The 20,771-nt window shown below is 40.1% G+C and overlaps 2 protein-coding genes across 2 annotated transcripts in view; one reads left to right on the top strand and one right to left on the bottom strand.

The window, feature by feature from the left end:
* The window catches only part of prepl.L (prolyl endopeptidase-like L homeolog), a 29,899-nt gene extending 10,070 nt beyond the window's left edge, over positions 1–19,829 (bottom strand). The window contains 8 exon segments of the mRNA NM_001174028.1: positions 405–608; positions 1,385–1,570; positions 3,176–3,392; positions 6,739–6,865; positions 8,605–8,808; positions 9,148–9,214; positions 11,119–11,247; positions 19,473–19,829. Coding sequence (NP_001167499.1) covers positions 405–608; positions 1,385–1,570; positions 3,176–3,392; positions 6,739–6,865; positions 8,605–8,808; positions 9,148–9,214; positions 11,119–11,247; positions 19,473–19,628 — 1,290 coding nt within the window. The 5' untranslated portion in view covers positions 19,629–19,829.
* A 202-nt stretch (positions 19,830–20,031) lies between these two features.
* Positions 20,032–20,771, top strand: part of camkmt.L (calmodulin-lysine N-methyltransferase L homeolog) — a 213,712-nt gene continuing 212,972 nt past the window's right edge. The window contains 1 exon segment of the mRNA NM_001092078.1: positions 20,032–20,231. Within this exon segment, the coding sequence (NP_001085547.1) occupies positions 20,109–20,231 (123 nt within the window). The 5' untranslated portion in view covers positions 20,032–20,108.

Raw genomic sequence — 20,771 nt, 5'->3', positions numbered from 1 at the left:
AGGTTGGAAGGAGTGTTTAAGGGAATGGGTCTGGGCTGACGGGGCCAACTGGGTTGTGACCCACTGGCCCAGTCCGACCCCAACCATGGCAACAGGACAGACCCCGACCGTGGCAACAGGACAGACCCCGACCGTGGCAACAGGACAGACCCCGACCGTGGCAACAGGACAGACCCCGACCATGGCAACAGGACAGACCCCGACCGTGGCAACAGGACAGACCCCGACCGTGGCAACAGGACAGACCCCGACCATGGCAACAGGACAGACCCCGACTGTGGCAACAGGACAGACCCCGACCGTGGCAACAGGACAGACCCCGACCATGGCAACAGGACAGACCCCGACCGTGGCAACAGGACAGACCCGCCCAGGAAGTGAGTAACCAATGGGCTTGCACAAACCTTGCTTTTGGCCTCTAGCCTCAGCGTATGAAACTGATGGATTCCGTCAGATCTATGGCTGGTATCTACTGACAACTGCTTTTTCCGGAGAGAGTACTCAAAATTAACGGGAGGGTGTACTGGAGAGGAAAGTGAGAAACCGACTGTGCCGGCTCCATATTCTGCCTGATGATCCAGTTCCAGTGCACAGGCCCAAGCAGGCAGCTGTCAATCACAATGAAAGAGATTTGATCATGAATAGGTCTGTATAGTCATATAAATGCACTCACTGCCTCTATCAACAATGCCTTATACTATTTATATAAATACATTTGGAAGTTGTAGACCCGTCCTGAGCAGAGTCTGTAAGACATTTGTGCTTGCCAAGGTTCTTAAAGGGGTGGTTCACCTTTAAGTTAACTTTTAGTATGTTATAGAATGGCCAATTCAATTGGCCTTCATTGTTTTGTTTTTTTATTATTTGCCTTCTTCTTCTGACTCTTTCCAGCTTTCAAATGGGGGTCACTGACCCCATCTAAAAAAACAAAACAAATGCTCTGTAAGGCTACAAATGTAATGTTTTTGCTACTTTTTAATTACAAATCTTTCTATTCAGGCCTCTCCTATTCATATTCCAGTCTCTTATTCAAATTAGTGAATGGTTGCTAGGGGAATTTGGACCCTAGCAACCAGGTGGCTTAAATTGCAAACTGGAGAGCTGCTGAATAAAAAGCAAAATAAGTCAAAAAAAGAAAAACAATTGCAAATTGTCTCAGAATATCCCTCTCTACATCATATTAACAGTTAATTTAAAAGTCAACAGAACCATTTTTTTGCTGCACTGGCCACAAGCTATGTACTGGACTGAGATAAGTCAAGCCTATCTGCAGCAGTTAAGGTTAAATCCAGTACCAAACCTATGTCAGATATTACATGAGGATGCTCGGAACTCAATCCAAACTAAATAGGTTCCAGTTACTGGAATAACTAAAAGAGTTTACCTTGATAGACTGAAGCACAGCTCCACTAGGGAGACCAATGACTTCCAGAGAGAGCTGGTTGTGGTTCTTCAGGAAGAGAAGACAATGATCCTTCAGCATCTCCATGTCTACAAGCTTTGTTCTTTCTTGGACCTCATACACAGGCTCCCAGTGTTTCATTCCAGAAGATACTGCTGCCTTCAATATCTGGGGGCAAAACCAGGGCAAATATCAAACTGAATATACAGAAAACCTAACGCCAGCTGTCCTTAGGGAGATAAATACACAAATATATGATTTAATGTACCGCTACATCAATGAAGAGTTAACGATTTACATCTCCAGGGCTTTACAATGTCCTGGTACAGGTATGGGACCCGATATCCAGAATGCTTGGGACCTTGGGTTTTCCAGAGACTAATTGCTGATTCGAGCTATGGAGCCCTGGGGTTTTCCGGATAATGGATCTTTCCATAATTTGGAACTTCATACCTTAAAGGAGAAGGAAAGCCCCAGGGCGCAAAACCCCTCCCCCCCTCCCGTGTATTGCCCCCCCTCCCTCCTCCCCCCTGGCCTACCCCTCCCGCTGGGCAAATGCCCCTAACTTGTTACTCACCCCTCTGCGCAGGTCCTGTCCACGGAGTTCACAGTCGCCATCTTCTCCCACGCGCGTCTTCTTCCTGCTCTGACCGGCGTCTTCTGGCGCATGCGCAGTAGGAACAGGTACCGGTACAGCTCTACTGCGCATGCGCCGAATGTCACGAAGTTTTCCGATTTCACTTCGTACCTGTTCGTGACATTCGTGACATTCGGCGCATGCGCAATAGAGCTGTACCGTACCTGTTCCTACTGCGCATGCGCCAGAAGACGCCGGTCAGAGCAGGAAGAAGACGCGCGTGGGAGAAGATGGCGACTGTGAACTCCGTGGACAGGACCTGCGCAGAGGGGTGAGTAACAAGTTAGGGGCATTTGCCCAGCGGGAGGGGTAGGCCAGGGGGGAGGAGGGAGGGGGGCAATACACGGGAGGGGGGGAGGGGTTTTGCGCCCTGGGGCTTTCCTTCTCCTTTAAGTCTACTAGAAATTCATTATTAAATAAAGCCAATAGGCTGGTTTTGCCTCCAATAAGGATTAATTATATCTTAGTTGGGTTCAAGAACAAGGTACTGTTTTATTATTACACAGAAAAAGGAAACGTCTATGTGAGACAGCCTTTCTGTAATTTGGAGCTTTCTGGATAATGGGTTTCTGGATAACTAATCCCATACCTGTATTTATATACATAGGTAAATACAGACAAAGGATTAGGCTATCAGTGATGTGTAGGGCTTACTGTGTGAGTCCAGGGGTACAACAGCCCCATGAAAATCCAAGCCTGAAGAAGGAAGAACTTGGGTATAAATTACAGGAATAGGATCCAATATCTGGAAACCCCTTATCCAGAAATTTCTGAATTACGCAAAGACTATTTTATTCAAAGAATCCAATTTTTTAAAACCTGATTTCAGATCATTTGTTGTTTAGATCGGGCCAATGACCCCCATTTGAAAGCTGGAAAGAGTCAATAAAAGAAGGCAAATAAATTAAAAAACTAATAAAAATTAAAAAATGAAGGTCAATTGAAAAGTTGCTTAGAATGAACCATTCAATGACATACTAAAAGTTTACTAAAAGGTGAACCATCCATTTAAATGAAGGTCAATGGCTGTTTGGTCCTAATGAAGTGTAAGCAGTTTGTATCACATACACTGTAGCGCTTGAAAGCAGGAATTCTTCCCACTCCACTAGGCGAGACAAAGGTTCTATCGAGCTTACCTTGTATTCTGCGGCTTCTCCGTGACGGCGGAGCATATAGAGGCAGCCATTACTGTGTTCTATGTAGTAAATGACCCCGGCGATTCTCTTCTGCACCAGAACAGGAGGTTCAAATGGGCAGCGATTATCAATCAGCCTCACCTCCGAGGTACTTTTACTGTTACTGTTTATGGTTATAAATCGCTTGTCTCTGGTGCAGTAAAGATCCACGAAAAACCTGAAAAACAACAGATTCTCTTACCCACCATAATAACAAATAAAAGAAATGTGACGCACATCTCAGTACAAATATGGCAGCGCTGTGTAACATTGGTGCTGAGGCTGAATACAGACACATGTCCGACCCAAATATATATATATATATATATATATATATATATAAATAATACACTAAAGCCATGAATATCTTGTAAATTATATCCTTATAAACGGTGAGTTCTGATGTCATCAGTTATAAACGGTGAGTTCTGATGTCATTTCTGTCACATGACTCACTGAAACTTGTGTATTATAATAAATAAAATACCCCCAGTTGTAAAATAAGGATATTAGTAGTTACCTTGGAGTTCCATGACCTGTATAAAAACATTATACGGTCATGAAACTCCTCGGTAACTTATAATATCCTTATATTTTACAAGAGGGGGTACTTTATTCACTATATATACCTTCCCCTATGGGATTCCTTTTATTTATTAAACAAACATTCTATAGTTTTAGTAAAATATAGCTGAAAATAAATGATCATTTCTAACACCGCCATAGAAAGCAAAATATCTCATAACGAAGACGCAAAGGGGTCCATTTACTAAAGCGGTAAAAATATGCGCATAAATTATAGACAGAATATTCCCCAAATATGTTATCGCCAGTTTACTAACTTGTGTTAAATATGAAGTTGCGTAAGAATATGTGATCGCATCCGCTGAAAATAACGCTACGTACACATTAATGGCGGGTTTACAAAACAGCGAACTGTGCGAAAGACAACATTTACGTAAGAATATTTGCAAAATTTTACCTAAGTAGTGGCGTAAAAATATTTTTTCGCCAGAAAATTCTCAAGGGGCAGGAAATATCCCATAACACCTTTTTTTTTTTTACTGATCATTCTTTCCTGTTCCCATTGCTGACAAATCTCTATTGTATTGCTGTCAATACTGTATGTTCAATAAAGTTTAATCAATGAAGAACCACATTTCTGTCGTTAAAAATTGCCATAAAATAAATCAATTTTATAGTAAAAAAAAAAAAATCGCAAAGATCAAGAGTATTTTATAGCAAAAATATTTGCGACCTTATTCTGATCGCCAGAAAATTCGGTGAAATTAACACGAACGTGAGCGGGTACGTTAGCGTATTTAACGCGACTGATCTCAATGATTGCAGAGCACATCGCCGTTTCGTGAATTTTGTCGATGTGAATAATATGGCGGAAAGAAATTTGCAGCGATAACGTGCCCGAAAAATAAAGTCACATTTTCCGTGCTTTAGTAAACGGACGCCAAAGTGGTTTCGTTTATAGAGGTATTTGGATTGGACCAATCAGGAAGCACATGTGATGCCATTTAACATTGTTCATTCAGATTTAAATGGGTAGTTCACCTTTAAATTAATTGTCAGTATGATCTAGAGAAGGATATTCTGAGACAATTTGCAGTTGGTTTTCATATTTTATTATTTGTGGTTTTTGAGTTATTTAGCTTTTTATTCAGCAGTTCTCCAGTTTGCAATTTCAGCCATCTGGTTGCTAGGGTCCAAATTCCCATAGCAACCATGTACTGATTTAAATAAGAGACTGGGATATGAATAGGAGAGGCCTGAATAGATGAGCAATAAAAAGTAGCAACAACAATACATTTGTAGCCTTTCAGAGCATTTGATTTTTAGATGGGGTCAGTGACCCCCGTTTGAAAACTGGAGAGAGTCTGAAGAAGACGGCAAACAAAAACTATAAAAAATTAATAATATAGACCAATTGAAAAGCTGCTTTGAGATGGCCATTCTATAACATACTAAAGGTCAACCACGGGTTCAGAGCTCCCCATCTGGGATGTTGTTAAGAGTGTCAGTTAAGTGTTGTTAAGAGTGTCAGTGACACTGCACATGCTCAGTTTGCTTTGATCAGCCTTGTATAGTGACTTTTATAGAATATATACACAGTATATTGCGAATGGCCTGAATCATTATTGTTACAGAGATGCTGGCGCATTAAAGGGGACCCGTCACCCAAAAAAATCCTATTTTATCACATTAGTCAAGCAAAATGAACTTTAATTACACTATATAAATTATTTAAATCTTGATTCCTTCAGTCTGGGAACTCATAATTATAACAAGCAGGCAGGAGCCATTTTGTGGACACTGTTATTAAGACAAGTCTTGTATCATCTCAGAATCTTGTTTGTGCACCAGAATGGGGGACCTGATGTCCATCCCCATGTCCTGGTTACACAATTAAATGGTGAAGAGAATGGGGGACCTAATGTCCATTCCAGAAAAAGATGACAAAGAGCCGTGCGAGGCTCGAAACGTTGCTATGCTGCCCTGCTGTATGTGAATAAAGGCTTTTTTATCTTATCCTGGAGTGCTGCCCATCTCTTCTCTGACCTAATGTCCATCCCCATGTCCTGGTTACACAATTAAATGGTGAAGAGAACGGGGGAATGTGGGGAGAGCAGTGACATGTAGGATGTGCTGAATGGAAAGTGAAAGTAATTGCCTAAGGCATAGAGGAGGGGCAGACACTATTTGATTGACAGCTGAGATTCTTAAATGAGTTTACAACAGCTATGAATGCTTTAATAAAAAATAGAAATTGGATTTCATGTTTAATTTGAAAAGGACTTTTATTATACAGATTTTTGTGTCTGGGTGACAGGTCCACTTTAAGCTCAGTATTTAAAGTAGAACATTTCTAGCAATATCCACTTTTACGGTTTAGTTCTCCTTTAACATGAAATGCAATGTAAGAGAATGCTTTCCCTCGCTTACTAATTCTGCCTCGTGTTAACGCTCCTTTGTTCTTTTCTGTGTTCCCCTAATCCATTTGTGTTCCGTATGCTACAAAGAGGCGACACAACACTGGAACAGAGAGAGAAATCTAATTCTGTGCAGCAAATGTACTTCCCTGTGTTCAGCAACAATAAGCCTGAGACGCTGGAGATCCTTTAATGCACAATTAACAAGAATGAACCAGACTTTGTGTTGACACCAGTCTTTACCATATTCTGGTTATAATACAGGTATGGGACCGGTTATCCAGAATGCTCAGGACCTGGAGTTTTCCAGATAATGGATCTTTCCATAATTTGGATCTTCATACCTCAAGTCAACTATAAAATCATATAAACATGAAATAAACCCAATAGGCTGGTTTTGCCTCCAATAAGGATTAATTATATCTTAGTTGGGATCAAGTACAAGAAAAGGGAAATAGTTATTAGAAATTTGGATTATTTGGATAAAATGGAGTCTATGGGAGATGGCCTTTCCATAATTTGGAGCTTTCTGGATAATGGATCCCATACCGGTGACTTTACATGGACATGTTTTAGGGTCACCTGGGATCATTTTCAGTGTAAACCAGTTGAGCAGCCCCGTTGGCATCACTGAAGTCAGTTGCAAAGACCTGCCGACACTGAACATTCACTTGGCTGGTGTGCAGTAACATACGATCAGTCGCCCACTCTGCAAAGTGAACAAGAATCAAACAAAAAGAAAAATCAGGGCAGGGGCACACGAAGCTACTGGGGGAGATTAGTCACCCAGCGACAAATCGCTTCTTCTTCAGGCAACTAATCTCCCCGACTTCCCGTCGGCTAGATTGTAAATTGCCAGCGGGATGGCAGTCGGATCGCTTTGGCTTTCCAAAGTCGCCCGAAGTTTCCCTGTGAGGCAACTTCGGAAAATGAAGCCCCCCGAGTGCCATCTCTCCCGTGATTTACATTCCAGCCGGCGGGGAGGCAGTTCGGGGAGATTAGTCGCCCGAAGAAGAAACGATTTTTCGCTGGGTGACTAATCTCCCCTAGTAGCTTTGATGATAACTTTTAGTGGATCTATTAGACCACTGGAAAAAATGAAAGGAATAGTGGCTCTTTAAATGTGGAATCCAGTGGATCTATGACAATGGAATAATGACTTGGGGGGCACTTAGGGGGTTATTTAACTAAACCTCAAATGTATGTGGTCAGGCTATTTGGGGCAAAACTCAAATTTTTTGGGTTTTTTTTTTTTTTAAAAAAAAAACAAAAAACCTTGAGCCTAACTAAAGAAGTAGGTAGAAATGTTGTACATGATGTTTTGTTCTTCTGTACCAGCCCAAGGCAACCACAGCCCTTTAGCAGTAAAGATCTGTGTCTCCAAAGATGCCCCAGTAGCTCCCCATCTTCTTTTCTGCTGATTCACTGCACATGCTCTGTGCTGCCGTCACTTACTGAGCTTAGGGACCCACTCACAATATACAGTACACATAGAATAGAAATGTCACAATATAAGGCTGATTAGTAATTAATACACATAATTACTACATGGCAGCACAGAAACCAGTGCAATTAGCATCAGAATTGAATAATCAGCAAACCTGTAGCATCAGCTTATATTACAGCCAGGGAAGCTCATTTTCTGCTGGATAATTAGTGACGAGCCCTAAGCTTAGCTTCTCAACAGCCAATCAGAGCCCACTGAGCATGTGAGTGTCACAGACACTTTCCAAGATGGTGACCCCCCTGTGACAAGTTTGAAGTCCTGGATCATTGCTGCTATTGACAAGCTCAAACTTTAGCCTCGTGCAATAGGTTCACTATATAAAATATGCCATTTTTAGCCATGTACATTTTTAGAGGCTTAGTTCTCCTTTAATGCAGTTTTAGACACAGCATGTCTGTTATATTTAATCTATCTCTCTATAAATATATACTTAAAGGAAAGATCAGTACCCCAACATTGGCTTTTAGTGTTACTTTATGCCACTGTACATTCCAATGTTTCATCCATGTTTGGGACTTTATCAAGTGGACCAAAATGCACAGTGGCATAAAGTAACACTAAAAGGCAATGTTGGGGTACTGATCTTTCCTTCAACTATCTACATAATTAGTTCCATTATCCAGTGGTGTAACTGGGTAGATATTACATATATTTATATTTAATAGGCCTACCTCCTGCATGTGGAATAAAAAAAGCAATATGTATTTTAGCTATAGAGCCCCTTTAATTCTTCCATGTTCTCTTATTGACCTTTTCGTGCAGTTGGGCCCTGACCCATTTGGGATAAGAAGCCACTTTGCTGATCCCTCCACTGAAGACTTTTATGATCCTCCTGTAATGTCAAGGACTTCAAAAAAGTCACTCATCATTGATCTACAGAATAAATAACATTCTGATACCCCAGGACTTATCCACATCCACAAAATATGAATATAACTTACCGCAACTGAAAACATTTTCTATACAATGTGTTACTTGAGGCCCATTGTCCAGTTTTACAACGACGCAAGTCGATTCTTCTCTTTCATAACCTTTTAAAGTTACAGCCATAAACTTCTGTTTAGGGGAGACTCTAATCTTCTGAATTTCGTAATCCCCTAATCCAAGGTCTTCTGCAGTCAGCAAAACCTCAAGACTATCTTCACCTGCAACATACGAGCAGATCTTTATACATAATTTTGGTCAAATAAAGACATGACCCCAGAGTAGGAACCTCCTGTTCCAGGTCTTTAAGGTTCATCAGTTAAGAAAGCTCAAGAGTGATGCAATATTATCATTTTAATATCAGAATAAAATACATATATTTGTCACTCTCTTTCCATGACCCACTGCTGAAAAAGGAACACTTCTCCCCAAATTGCACCTTCCTGCAACAACCTTCACACTACACAAATATTTGCAACTATCCCCATGTCTTGCCATCTCCACAATAATTTAAAAATAAAATAAAAAAAAGGGTCAATGTTGGCATGATATATAATTACCAGTATTTGGTTTATAACGGCATATGCAGCCATTGTCTTCAAAATAGATGTAGTCCTCATATGTGATCTGCCAGAGGTAAAGACATGATATAAGTGGGGCAATGGAGAGTCCTGATAACTAAAGTGAAACAAACTAAAACATCAGTTCTAAGCTCTACGGACAAATAGAAAAAAAAAAAAAAATATGGTAGCTATTCCTTAGATGTTCTTGGAGGACTTCATGACTAGTATTTTTCACTAGATGGATATATGTAGCCAAAGGATTGAGAATTGTGTGTTTTGTGTTGCATGCTAAACTAAAGTAGACATTTTGGTCAATGGTTATGGTTTTCAGTTCAGTTTTCCTAACTGTAATGTGAGATTGCTCTTTTAAACTTAGTTCCTAATGAAATGTTAGCAAGTAGATCAGTTGTTTTCACTTCGTCTTCAACATCTTCGTCTTCCACATCTACGTCTTCCACATCTACGTCTTCCACATCTACGTCTTCCACATCTACGTCTTCCACATCTACGTCTTCCACATCTACGTCTTCCACATCTACGTCTTCCACATCTACGTCTTCCACGTCTTCAACATCTACGTCTTCAACTTCTACGTCTTCAACTTCTACGTCTTCAACATCTACGTCTTCAACTTCTACGTCTTCAACTTCTACGTCTTCAACTTCTACGTCTTCAACTTCTACGTCTTCAACTTCTACGTCTTCAACTTCTACGTCTTCAACTTCTACGTCTTCAACTTCTACGTCTTCAACTTCTACGTCTTCAACTTCTACGTCTTCAACTTCTACGTCTTCAACTTCTACGTCTTCAACTTCTACGTCTTCAACTTCTACGTCTTCAACTTCATCTCCTGCCAAATTTCACACCACTGGTACCTTGTTGGTTTGGGGAAGCTGGGTCATCCAAAGCCTTTATTATATTATGCTTATGCCTCTTCTCAAAGGTATACATGACTTATAGCAGCAACTGCTCTCATTATAATTTGCATTCCTAATTTATACAAGAGTTTTCTTTATTTTGGGATTGTTTTTGGCTGAAAAGCATCAGTAGAAAGTGTCAGATGTTTCCAATTTAGGTCAAGGGGAGCTGCAGGAGGTGATTTTTAAAAATGTTTTTGCAGAAAAGCTCATTACATCACCCTTTTCTTTGGTCTGGTGATTCCCTAAAATTAAGACTAAAAGTCTTTAAGATGAACTAGAGCATTCACTGTGTGCCAGTGTACTCCCTATAGTAAAACACAAGCCACAGAGGAACTCCGTGACCATATCAACACCAGGGCTGCAGGACAAGTGCTTGATATAATGTACAGCTCCTTCACTTTTGATTGAATCTCCGATCTGAATGATGTGCACTAGAAGCCAGGACCAGGTTGTCTTCTAGTATGTAAGCTCCTTTTGAGGATTAGCCTCAAGGGAGCAAAAGTAATTGAAAATGGAGGTCACCAACTCTGAACCTCAGCTCTACCGTAGACTGGGGAGCACGGATGTACAGTTTGGGAAAGGCGTCCCGCAGAACCCTATGTTGACTATATGGGTTTATTTCTGCTTTAATGTGGATTATAGCTATTTCCACTATTCTGCATACAGTAACCCTCTTACACAGAGAACCCCCAAGTTAACCAAGTATAAAGTATCTTGTATAGTCACAAACCTACTAGGGTTTAACCTAAACAAACAGGAAGCTTTAGTGCCAGATCTCGATTTAGAGTTGAAGTGTAATTTGGATGACTAAAGTCCAGGATCCACCAAATTATAACCATGGTTAAAAAGGCTTTCATGAATACTAATGACAAAATCTAAGTGGATTCCTTATACATAGGTCCAAGATCTACTGCCTGTAGCATTTTCTGATAGTACAGCCCCAGAAATTCTTTGCTCAACTCAATTAAAGGGGATAAACAAATAAAGAAATTTAATTTTGTGTGAATCAATAGCTGAAGCCTTTCAAAGCAACAAATCGATATCTTACCATTCCCTTTTCATCACCGGTGGAATAACGCTCGTGCATGTCGCACAAACGCTTCTCCAGTGATGTCACCAAACCTTGGTACTTTGCACATGCCCTTTGCCAGCGTCTCTTTTCTGAATCTAAAAGATTCTATGCAAAAAAAGAAAAAAAGAATTATAGTAGAATATCAAAGAGAAATTAAGATTATTTGACCATAGCAAGGAATCAGGGATAAACATTTGGGTTTCTAAATCTGCTACCTGTACAAGCAGAATTGTTCTACCAGCTCATGGGTCCTGGAACAATAACCCACTGCACTGTCAATGGTAAATAAAGAAAAGGAATATGTTACTGGAGCCATAATAAAGCCCAACACCTTGTTGCTAAGATAGAGTCACTGTATTTGACAGTGCAGTGAGTGTGCCAAGCATTGTTTTTTGTTTTGCATAAGATTCTACAGAATACAAAAAAACTATTCTACAGAACTTTTTGGAACCATCACATAAAGGATTAATTTTGGCAATTTATAGCAGAGGTTTTGCCAATGTATTTTGTTTGGTTGCTGGGAAAACAGCGAGAAGCCTTGGCTGCTTGCCCTGTGTAAATGAAACCCAAGGCTAATGTGGAAATTTTCCAGACAAGAACCCAAGCCCTTCTACATTACGTGGCTATATATGTCAAGCAGAAGACCTGGCTTCTTTGTAATGTATACACACATACATTACAGTAAAGGAAAGATAACGGGGGAGGTGGACAGAAATACAACTATTTCGGCACAAGCCAGTTGAATCCAGTTTAATGATGTTATTTGGTTGTAATGTCAAAATATGTTCCTTTCAATGAGTAATGGAGATAAAGCAATGCTGGGCAGATTTCTAGGGAGTTTACTAGGCTGTCTATTAAATGATATTACTAAATACTGTAAGAGGGATGTTTGGGAAAGAGGGCTTGGAAAAGACATGCTTACATAAATATTAGCTCTAAGTGAAAAAAACAATGAGTTCCTCAATGAACACAGCATTGTCTGCATTTGGCAGTGCTGTATTTATGAGGAGCAGCACGTAGGCATTAGTAATGTGCAGGTCAGGAAAAACTCAACCTGCACCTGACCCCAACCCACAAACCCTTAACCCGTACCAAACCCTAACCCGCAAACCCTTAACCCACACTGACCCTAACCTGCAAACCCTTAACCAGAACCCCACCCTAACCCACAAACCCTTAACCATCAACCAACCAACCATGACCCACAAACTATTAACCCGTACCCAACCCTAACCCGCAAAATATTGCCATTGAAAGACACACATGCAGCCCATACCCACATCTTCTCGCTCTGTACGTTATTTATTGAGCATGCCTCTGGTTTCTAGACAGGGAATCTTCATAAGCAGAGGAGGAGTGTCCTTCCCAAGTCTGACCTGCGCCCACTGAACCTGTAACAGTTGGCCAAATTTCAACACGAGCCTTCCCCACTGTGGGTCACTGTGGGTTTCAGGCAACCTGCACATCACTAGTAGTCATCCCCCCACCTATCAGTCAGATTCAGGTGCATGTTAGGAAGTGCTTGTAGGAACAGGCAACAACAGGACCCATTTCTTACTGCCTGCCCTTACCTACATCCCTATGGCAGACAATAAGGACAGGGCTGCCTTGAGCCTACTGGTGTTGCGATCTGGACCTTATGTCAAATTCTGAATCCATCATGAGGTGCAAATCAAACCCAGTTCCAGACTAAAGTGCTCTATGTGCTTTTGCACCGCTTAGAACTATTGCACTTCTATCTGGGGTTTAAGTAAATTACCTCTAGTGTTTCTCAACGGAGCAGATATTACATATTGTGATGTTTTTCTGTTGCGGCAAAAGCATTCATAATGGCTATGAAACGTTGGCTACAATTAAAGTTATTTATAATGTATATTGCCCAGTGTCTTTCTGAGCCGATTTCTTTTTAAAGCAAACCTCAAATCCCTGAACATTATAACGTTGGAAGTGTAGGACCTTCCATGGACTATAAAGTAGAATTTTTTTGTTAGAATAATAAAGACAAGGGAGAAGATTTGTTCAGCTACAAGTAATCAGTAGAGAATGGAAGAAAACTTGGCGGGTCTAACTATGCCATAAAGCTAGAGCAGAGTCTCTCAAAAATGGAAGAACCTTTGTACAAAAAAGAATAAAAAAATAAAATGTGTTATTAATCATTATCAGAATCCTTAATTTGTCAGGATAATGTTCCTCTAATGAAAGGAACAATGACCTCAGAACCTGACACAAAAGACATAGAAACGCTAAGAACTTCACAGTTCCAAATGGAAGTCGGATTTCCATAAATCCTCAGCAGTTACGTTAAACATTAACATTTTCTAAATACATTTCAATCTTTAAAAACCTCAAAATTGTATTCAATTATCTGTGCAAAAACCCCTTCCAGCTGTGTAACATGGCAAAATGCTGAAAGGCCTTTAAATGGCCCGTCATCAGTTCTAGGGGCTATAACAACAGGAATTTGGGGACCATGTTGGGATTTTCAATACCATGCAATGAGGCACAGCATTACCTTCCTAATGGCAGTCTCCTCAGACCTGATATATGTGTTGGAAATGTATTCTAATTGTACAGGCGGGCCCGTAAGAGCCTGTTGTGCCATACAGGGCACTCTTTTAATATTTGGCAAACGAACGGTTGCAACCGGTTTTAATCAAGGACATTGTTTTGCACACTGTTAAATTGTTCTCAAAATAATACAGAGCGGTTACCTGAAGGCTGTTTAAAGGATTTGTGACTGATTAGAGAGGCTTTGAAAAATACCAAAAGAAAGGCTCGTCTGGGAGGCGTTGACCGAATCCCTCCGGCAACCAGTTTTTGCCTTAGACGCCTCATTTGTTTTCCCGTCGCACAAAATAAAATAGGGAGACGGGACCTGATTTATATTCTTGCACTTTTTTTAATGTTCAAAGCTTAAAATGTAAAAACAAGAGAAATATAAAAGCCAATTTTGAATTGAGAAAGCCAGTTGATGACTGGTGAATTGTCTTCAAGAAAAAAAAAAACACAGCAAATCCAGTTGATTTGACCTATTTCTACAGATATACCATGACCTGGATAATTAAGAATCTTCACAAACATATTGCAACTCAATATGATGAGAAAACCCTTAAACTTGTACGTGAATTTCTGAATTGAGAAAGGCAGTTGGATGACTGGTGAAACGTCTTCAAGAGAAAAAAAAACCCACAGCAAGTCCAGTTGATTTGACTTATTTCTACAGCAATGCAGGCCTTTCCTTTGAATAGGTTCTGTTGCACTATTAAATAATAAGCTTGTTGAAGTACTGGAAAAGCCTGGGCACATTGGAGTGTAAAAGGTTCCTAGACAAGGGTTATGTTCATTGCCAGTTGACTATACAAGCAGCTTAATGGCCCAGAAATCATATCAGTTTCATTTAGATATTCCCTAAACCAGGCAGAAGATCATTGGTCCATTGGCCTCGAAACCAGGCCTGAAAAAACTTCACAATTCCAGAAAACACTTCAATTTGGCAGTGACTGGACAAGTGAGCAGATCTTTACATATATGTCCCAATTTAGACTGGAAGTTATTCAAAGTTTCCATGTTTTGGAGGCCAGACCATGTTGTCCAGACAAAGTTTTCCCAAGTACAAGAAGTCCTCTGCACCAAAAAGAAAGAGAGAATAGTTGCCAAAGGCCAGTTTAGGTCGTTGTCTACCATCTTAATACATTTTTGTACTTTTCACTACAATGAATGATTTTTGGAGGGAACTATTTTGGTTTTCTTGTGGATTGCACCTATGGACAACTATTTTGGTCCTCTGCACTCAACCCATTATCACTATATTAAGGACATTAAGACATTGTGAGCGGTAAGCTACTAAAACAAATGCCTTACCCTTTAAACAAAACAAGGATTGTTTGTTTATATATTACAATATATTTAGGTTGGCCAACTACGTCATTCAAGTGCAGACAAAGTTGTCCTCTAGGGCATTGAGATGTTCAATTGGGACTTTTATACAAGTTGAATGTATTCAGTGGAGTGCAGTTGGCCAGTATTTAAACATCTGAACTATGATTCTTTGTCAGTAAAACATAAAACGTCATAAGAGCAATAATACAATTTTAGTATAAATGTAAGAACTTGACAACAAACCATTGTAAAGTTAAAGGGATTGTGTCATGATTTTTATGGTGTAGTGTTATTCTAAATGACACTGTTTACAATGCAAATAATTCACACTGCCATATAAAATTTAATTCCTTATCCAACAAATGTATTTTTTTAGTTGTAATATTGGTGTGTAGGTGCATCTCAGGTAATTTTTCCTGGTCCTGTGCTTTTAGAAATAGCCAGAGCTGCCCTATGGAACTGCTTTCAGATAAACTACCATTTCTCCTACTTAATGTAACTGAAGGTGTCACAGTGGGACTTGGAATTTTACTTTTGAGTGCTGTTCTTATATCTATTAGGGAGCTGTCATCTGGTTACCTTCCCATTGTTCTGCTGATGGGCTGCTGGTCACGTGACTAGGGGCACACGGGATGTCAGATTTCAAAATTAAATATAAAAAAATCAGTTTGCTCTTTTGAAAAATGGATTTCAGTGTAGAAGTCTGCTGGAGAAGCACTATTAACTGATGTTTTTGAAAATAATATTTTCCTGTGACAGAATCCCTTAAATGTAGCTAGGCGTGACTGTTTTACCAATTTGTTACCTATTGATAAGCAGCATACCACAGCATCAAACAGCTTTACAGGATGCTATTGGTTAAAGTGCAAGTCAACACCAAAAATTAAAACAAGAGAAAATATAATTCTAAGAAATTTTCCAATATACATTTATTACAAATTTCCAGTGCTTTTAAAGCTATTTGTAAAAACAGTTATTATTGAATGCAGCGTTTGCTTAACTCTTGGTTAACTTTTTAAATAATGTTGCAAAAGTCCCTAGTTCCCCAGCAACAGGCAGGTCTGTAAATCAGCTGCCTCGTATTACATTGTATCAACAGTCTGAACCACCAGTGCAGAGAATAGAAAGGGACAAACACTGCTTTCAATAGCAATACATATACAAATAACTTAAAAACCATAGAAAATGTGTAATGAATGTGTAATGCAAAATTGCTTAGAATGACGTTTTCTTTTAGAAGGCAAAAAAGTTATTCCCTTTAAATCTCCATGCAGAACTAATGCTAATGGGTCTTGTTTTCAACAAAACTGGAGTTGATTCTAGTGGATTTCACAAGAAGAGAAGGATAAACAATGACTAAGTTGGAAATAATCGGCTATTCTTTTTTATTGATGAGCTAGAATGTTAGAGGCAGAATAAATCTGCCTTTAATCAAGCCGAGAATTGTAAGTATTAAATGTAATTAAGCCCAGAACTTCATCTCCACAGGTTTATAATTGAGCAAGGCAGACATAATTGTGTCAGCTTGAAGCGACTACTGTCCAATTAAAGGCTGCGTCTGTCTGACAGCTATGTAAAATGACGAGGTGTATGTAATATAATTATTAATTATCGGAGACAGTTTTCCAAAAGAAATTTTTTTTTTTTAACAACTGTCCAGTGAAGATTTTTCTTGTTCCAGAGATGTGTTTGCTGTGTTTTAATCTAATTGAAATGTGGTCATTTTCTTCTCCTAAAACTATACCCCCAAAATGAATATTTAAGCAACAGATAATCTATATCAAATTAAGTGGCATATTAAAGAATCTTACCAAACTGATATATATATATATATATATATATCCGTAAATCTTGCCCTTTACGTCGCTTGCCTTGAACCACTATTTCGTGATGGTCTGTGTGCTGCCTCAGAGATCACCTGACCAGAAATACTGCAGCTCTAACTGTAACAGGAAGAGATCACCTGACCAGAAATACTGCAGCTCTAACTGTAACAGGAAGAGATCACCTGACCAGAAATACTGCAGCTCTAACTGTAAAAGCTCCGAATTATTGGAAGGCAGTCTCCCAGAGACTCCAAATAATCCACATTTTTCAAAATCATTTCCTTTTTCTCTGTAATAATAAAATCGTAGCTTGAACTTGATCCCAACTAAGATATAATTAATCCTTATTGGAGGAAAAACCAGTCTATTGGCTTTATTTAGAGGGATATTTATCAAAGGCAGAGTTTTAGAGTTATGTGAGCTCTTTAAAACCTTGATTGAACTCACAACTTGAATGGTTTCTTATTTAAGAAAAAACTTAAAGAAAAAATTTAAGAAAAAACTCGAATGGAAAAAAAACAGAATCAGCGAGTTTGGGGTTAACAACCGAAAACTTGAATTAATCTAGTTTTCCTCGGGTAAAAACTTGAACCTCTCCAAGTATTTGATTTTTTGAGTGAAACCCTTTGGTTCAAGAGACCTCTAAAATCGACTCCTAAGTGACCTCGACAGGTTTTAGATGGTGTATTTTCAGATTCAAGCAATTTCCATGGTCGGGGTATAATTTTTTTGTCTGAAAAATCACCTTGACAACTCGAATTTTTTGTGGAAAACACAACTCAACCCTTAATAAATCTTCCTGTTAACGTTCAGAATCCTTTCTAGTAAAAGAAGATCCAAATTATGGAAAGATCCCTTATCTGTAAAAACCCAGATACCGAGCATTCTGGATAATAGGTTCCAAATCTGTAGAGTGCTTTCTAAGCGCTTCGTTGGTTCTGACTGAAAGAACATTTAGGCACTCATCAAGCTTTACTGACTTTGAGCTGAGATTTCGAAATTTGCCCCCGATTTTTCACATGACTTGGAAATGTTACCTTAAAATGATATGGACCCTGTAGAGAAATGCTTCCTGCCCGCTCCCTGACCATTCCCACTGTCCTGCCTACATCAGGGCCACAATCACACACTTTGACTACCCAATAAAGATATGAAAGCACAGGCAACCTTTAGTTCATATAACGGACTCAGGTTACAAGATCCCAATACCCAGTGAGACTGGAGGAGATCAAGATTTGATGCTCAGCCCTACCTAGCAGTACCAGGAGCAGAGCTAGACAGAGTCTCCGACACAGTGATTCCAGGGAGCTCAGTCTATGCAGCTTCTTATCCATGTGTTATTTAAACCATATATTAATGGTTGCTATAGGATACTGAAAGCTAATTCATTAGATACTGTAGCTTTAAATGGGAAGTAAAGTCTAAAATAGAATAAGGCTAGAAATGCTGTATTTTGTATACTAAACATAAACATGAACTTACTGCACCAGAAGCCTAATCAAACAAATGATTTATGTTTTCAAAGTTGGCCACAGGGGGCTGTCATCTTGTAACTTTGTTATACATCTTTGCAAGACCAAGACTGTGCACATGCTCAGTGCGATCTGGGCTTCAGTTGGGAGGTTAAGCGTAGGGACCGTCATAAATGATCAAAACAGCAAAAGTCAAATAATATCTGCCGTAGAAGCCAATAGGGCTTTTTTTTTTTTTTTTTACAAAGGAGGTAACATAACAGACATTGGAAAGCTGGTGTTTTTTTTTTACAGTAAAGTCATCCCTACTACTTTTGTTTTTGAACGCAGGACGGATCAAGCCTAACTTTGAATTGGTCACTACAGATTGCTTTTGCTGCACTGGAGTAGATCATACCTATTTTAGCAAATGATGGTCATTATGGCTTATTTTTGCCTTTGAATCCTTTTTATAAGTTTTTCTATAGAGCACAATGTTCTGCTTCTTAATATCATGTCCAAGCTGATCTGTATTCTATGGAGCAAAATCATCAATAATATGGAACTGTGGCTCTGCATAATGAACAATGTGAGCAAAAATCTCATGCAATGTTGGTGTGAGACTGTACTAAGCATACAGCTGATTAATCTAGGAACGAATAGAACTTTAGGTGCTGGGAAAGGCTCATTGTACTTAGGTAGCTTTTTCTAGTTGAGACAATTTCTCAGGAACCCAAGAACTTGTGCTGCATGAAATAACTTAAATAGATAGGACAGAACCACTTCTAGATGTTATTGGGTGTCCCCAGTAAAATGATTTTAAGATCTCGATAAACTTTAAGAATAAGATAGTTTTTCCAAAACATTTTACTGGCCAGGGGTGGGTGCTAAAGGGGCGGACTATGATGCAAAAAGGGGCAAGGCCACGTCGCTCGATGTGCAGAAGAGGAAGAAACTATAAGGAGGGCCAAGGGCTTTGTTAAGGGTATTACAAATTACCAGCAACTACATTGCCGTTACATTGTAATACCAGCCCCGGCCTTGGCAGGTGTTTTACCGGCTGGGTGACAACCCTAGAAGTGTTGCGATAGGTGCAAAGCCGTCGCTGGACAATTTTCGCTACTTAGTAAATGAACCCCTATAAATCGATACAAACACCGTATCAAATACTTACCTGCCAAGCTTTGTATCCCCGATAAACTGTGCTCCTTGAATAACTTGTGATCCCAGCACTGAAATAACTGGCTGAAATGACTGAATTCCAAGCGCTTGTACCAGAGCTGGTCCTGCACACAAACAGTCCCACCTGCTGAGCTAAATTCCTCATCATCTTCTCTTATGTTTCCAACATGTCACCTCACATAATCAATGGAGTGCTGCTGATGCTGCTGCTGCAAACAGTCAATAAACAGTCAGGAGATCCTCATTTATACTGTGTCACTCAGTGCTGATGTGTGTGTCGCCTGGAGAGAGGGAGACAACCGAGAACTCCACATACTTTGGGTCCCTGTGACAAATAAGAGAACAGGGGTAATTTGCTGGGTTAGATGAAGTTACCCACGTGGTACTGCCAATGTAAACATGCGCGCTCTGATGACGTAACAACTGGAATACGCCTTACCGCGCACTTGCTGACAGCAGAGGAGCCTCGGTCTATCATTGGCTGTATTGTGCTTGAGAGGCGGGCGGTACAATGTCACGTGTCCTTTGTTTCCGGAAGCGGCTCGGTGACAGGTGGATCCTGCAGGAGAATTATTACCCGGCATGAGACAGAAGTGACCGGCAGGACACGGAGAGCGGCGGGGAGGGAATGGAGAGCTCGGTGCCGCTTGGGAATAGTGTCAGGACGGGAGCAGCGTGTGGAAGGATAATGGCTGTTCCCAGTAAAGCTGCGCAAGGAGACGCCAGAGCCCGCTGGAAGCTATTGGGACAGGTACTGGGTCTGCTGCTTTTATATAACACGATGCTTGGCTGTAACTCTGGTGTAAATGCAGAGAAGGGAAAGGCAGACACTTCCTCCTGTTTTTATGTTTGATTGTAAGCTCTATGGGCCAGGTGGCGCCTTTCTCTTTAATACTTTGCTCCTAATTAATCCTATTAATGCAACTGTATTTGTTCGTGTTTATTATTGTAATGACCCCTCCTGTGTCCCTAAATAGCGCCGTATAAATACAAATATACAACAGGACAAGCGTAAGAGACAAAGGACGCGTCTGCGTTTGCCGAGGGCTTTACATTCTGTTCATTACATTAAGGTTGAATCTCAATAAAAGCAGTGTCTCCCCAATAAGGGCAGAACTACACGAGCGTCTTCAACGCGATTCTGGCAGATCCGACGCGCCGAACAGCAGGCGCCAAGTTGGGATGCAACAGAAAATAATGTAAAATGTCGCCAAACGAGCGGATCTCTCCCCGATATGCCCACCTTGAGGTGGGCAATATCGGGCTGATTCGATCGTGGGCCCTAACGATG

The sequence above is a fragment of the Xenopus laevis genome, chromosome 5L (genome assembly GCF_017654675.1).
Source record: "Xenopus laevis strain J_2021 chromosome 5L, Xenopus_laevis_v10.1, whole genome shotgun sequence".
Classification (NCBI taxonomy): Eukaryota; Metazoa; Chordata; class Amphibia; order Anura; family Pipidae; genus Xenopus; species Xenopus laevis.
The sequence above is the reverse complement of the archived record's forward strand: the minus strand, read 5'-3'. Positions and strand labels throughout refer to the sequence as shown.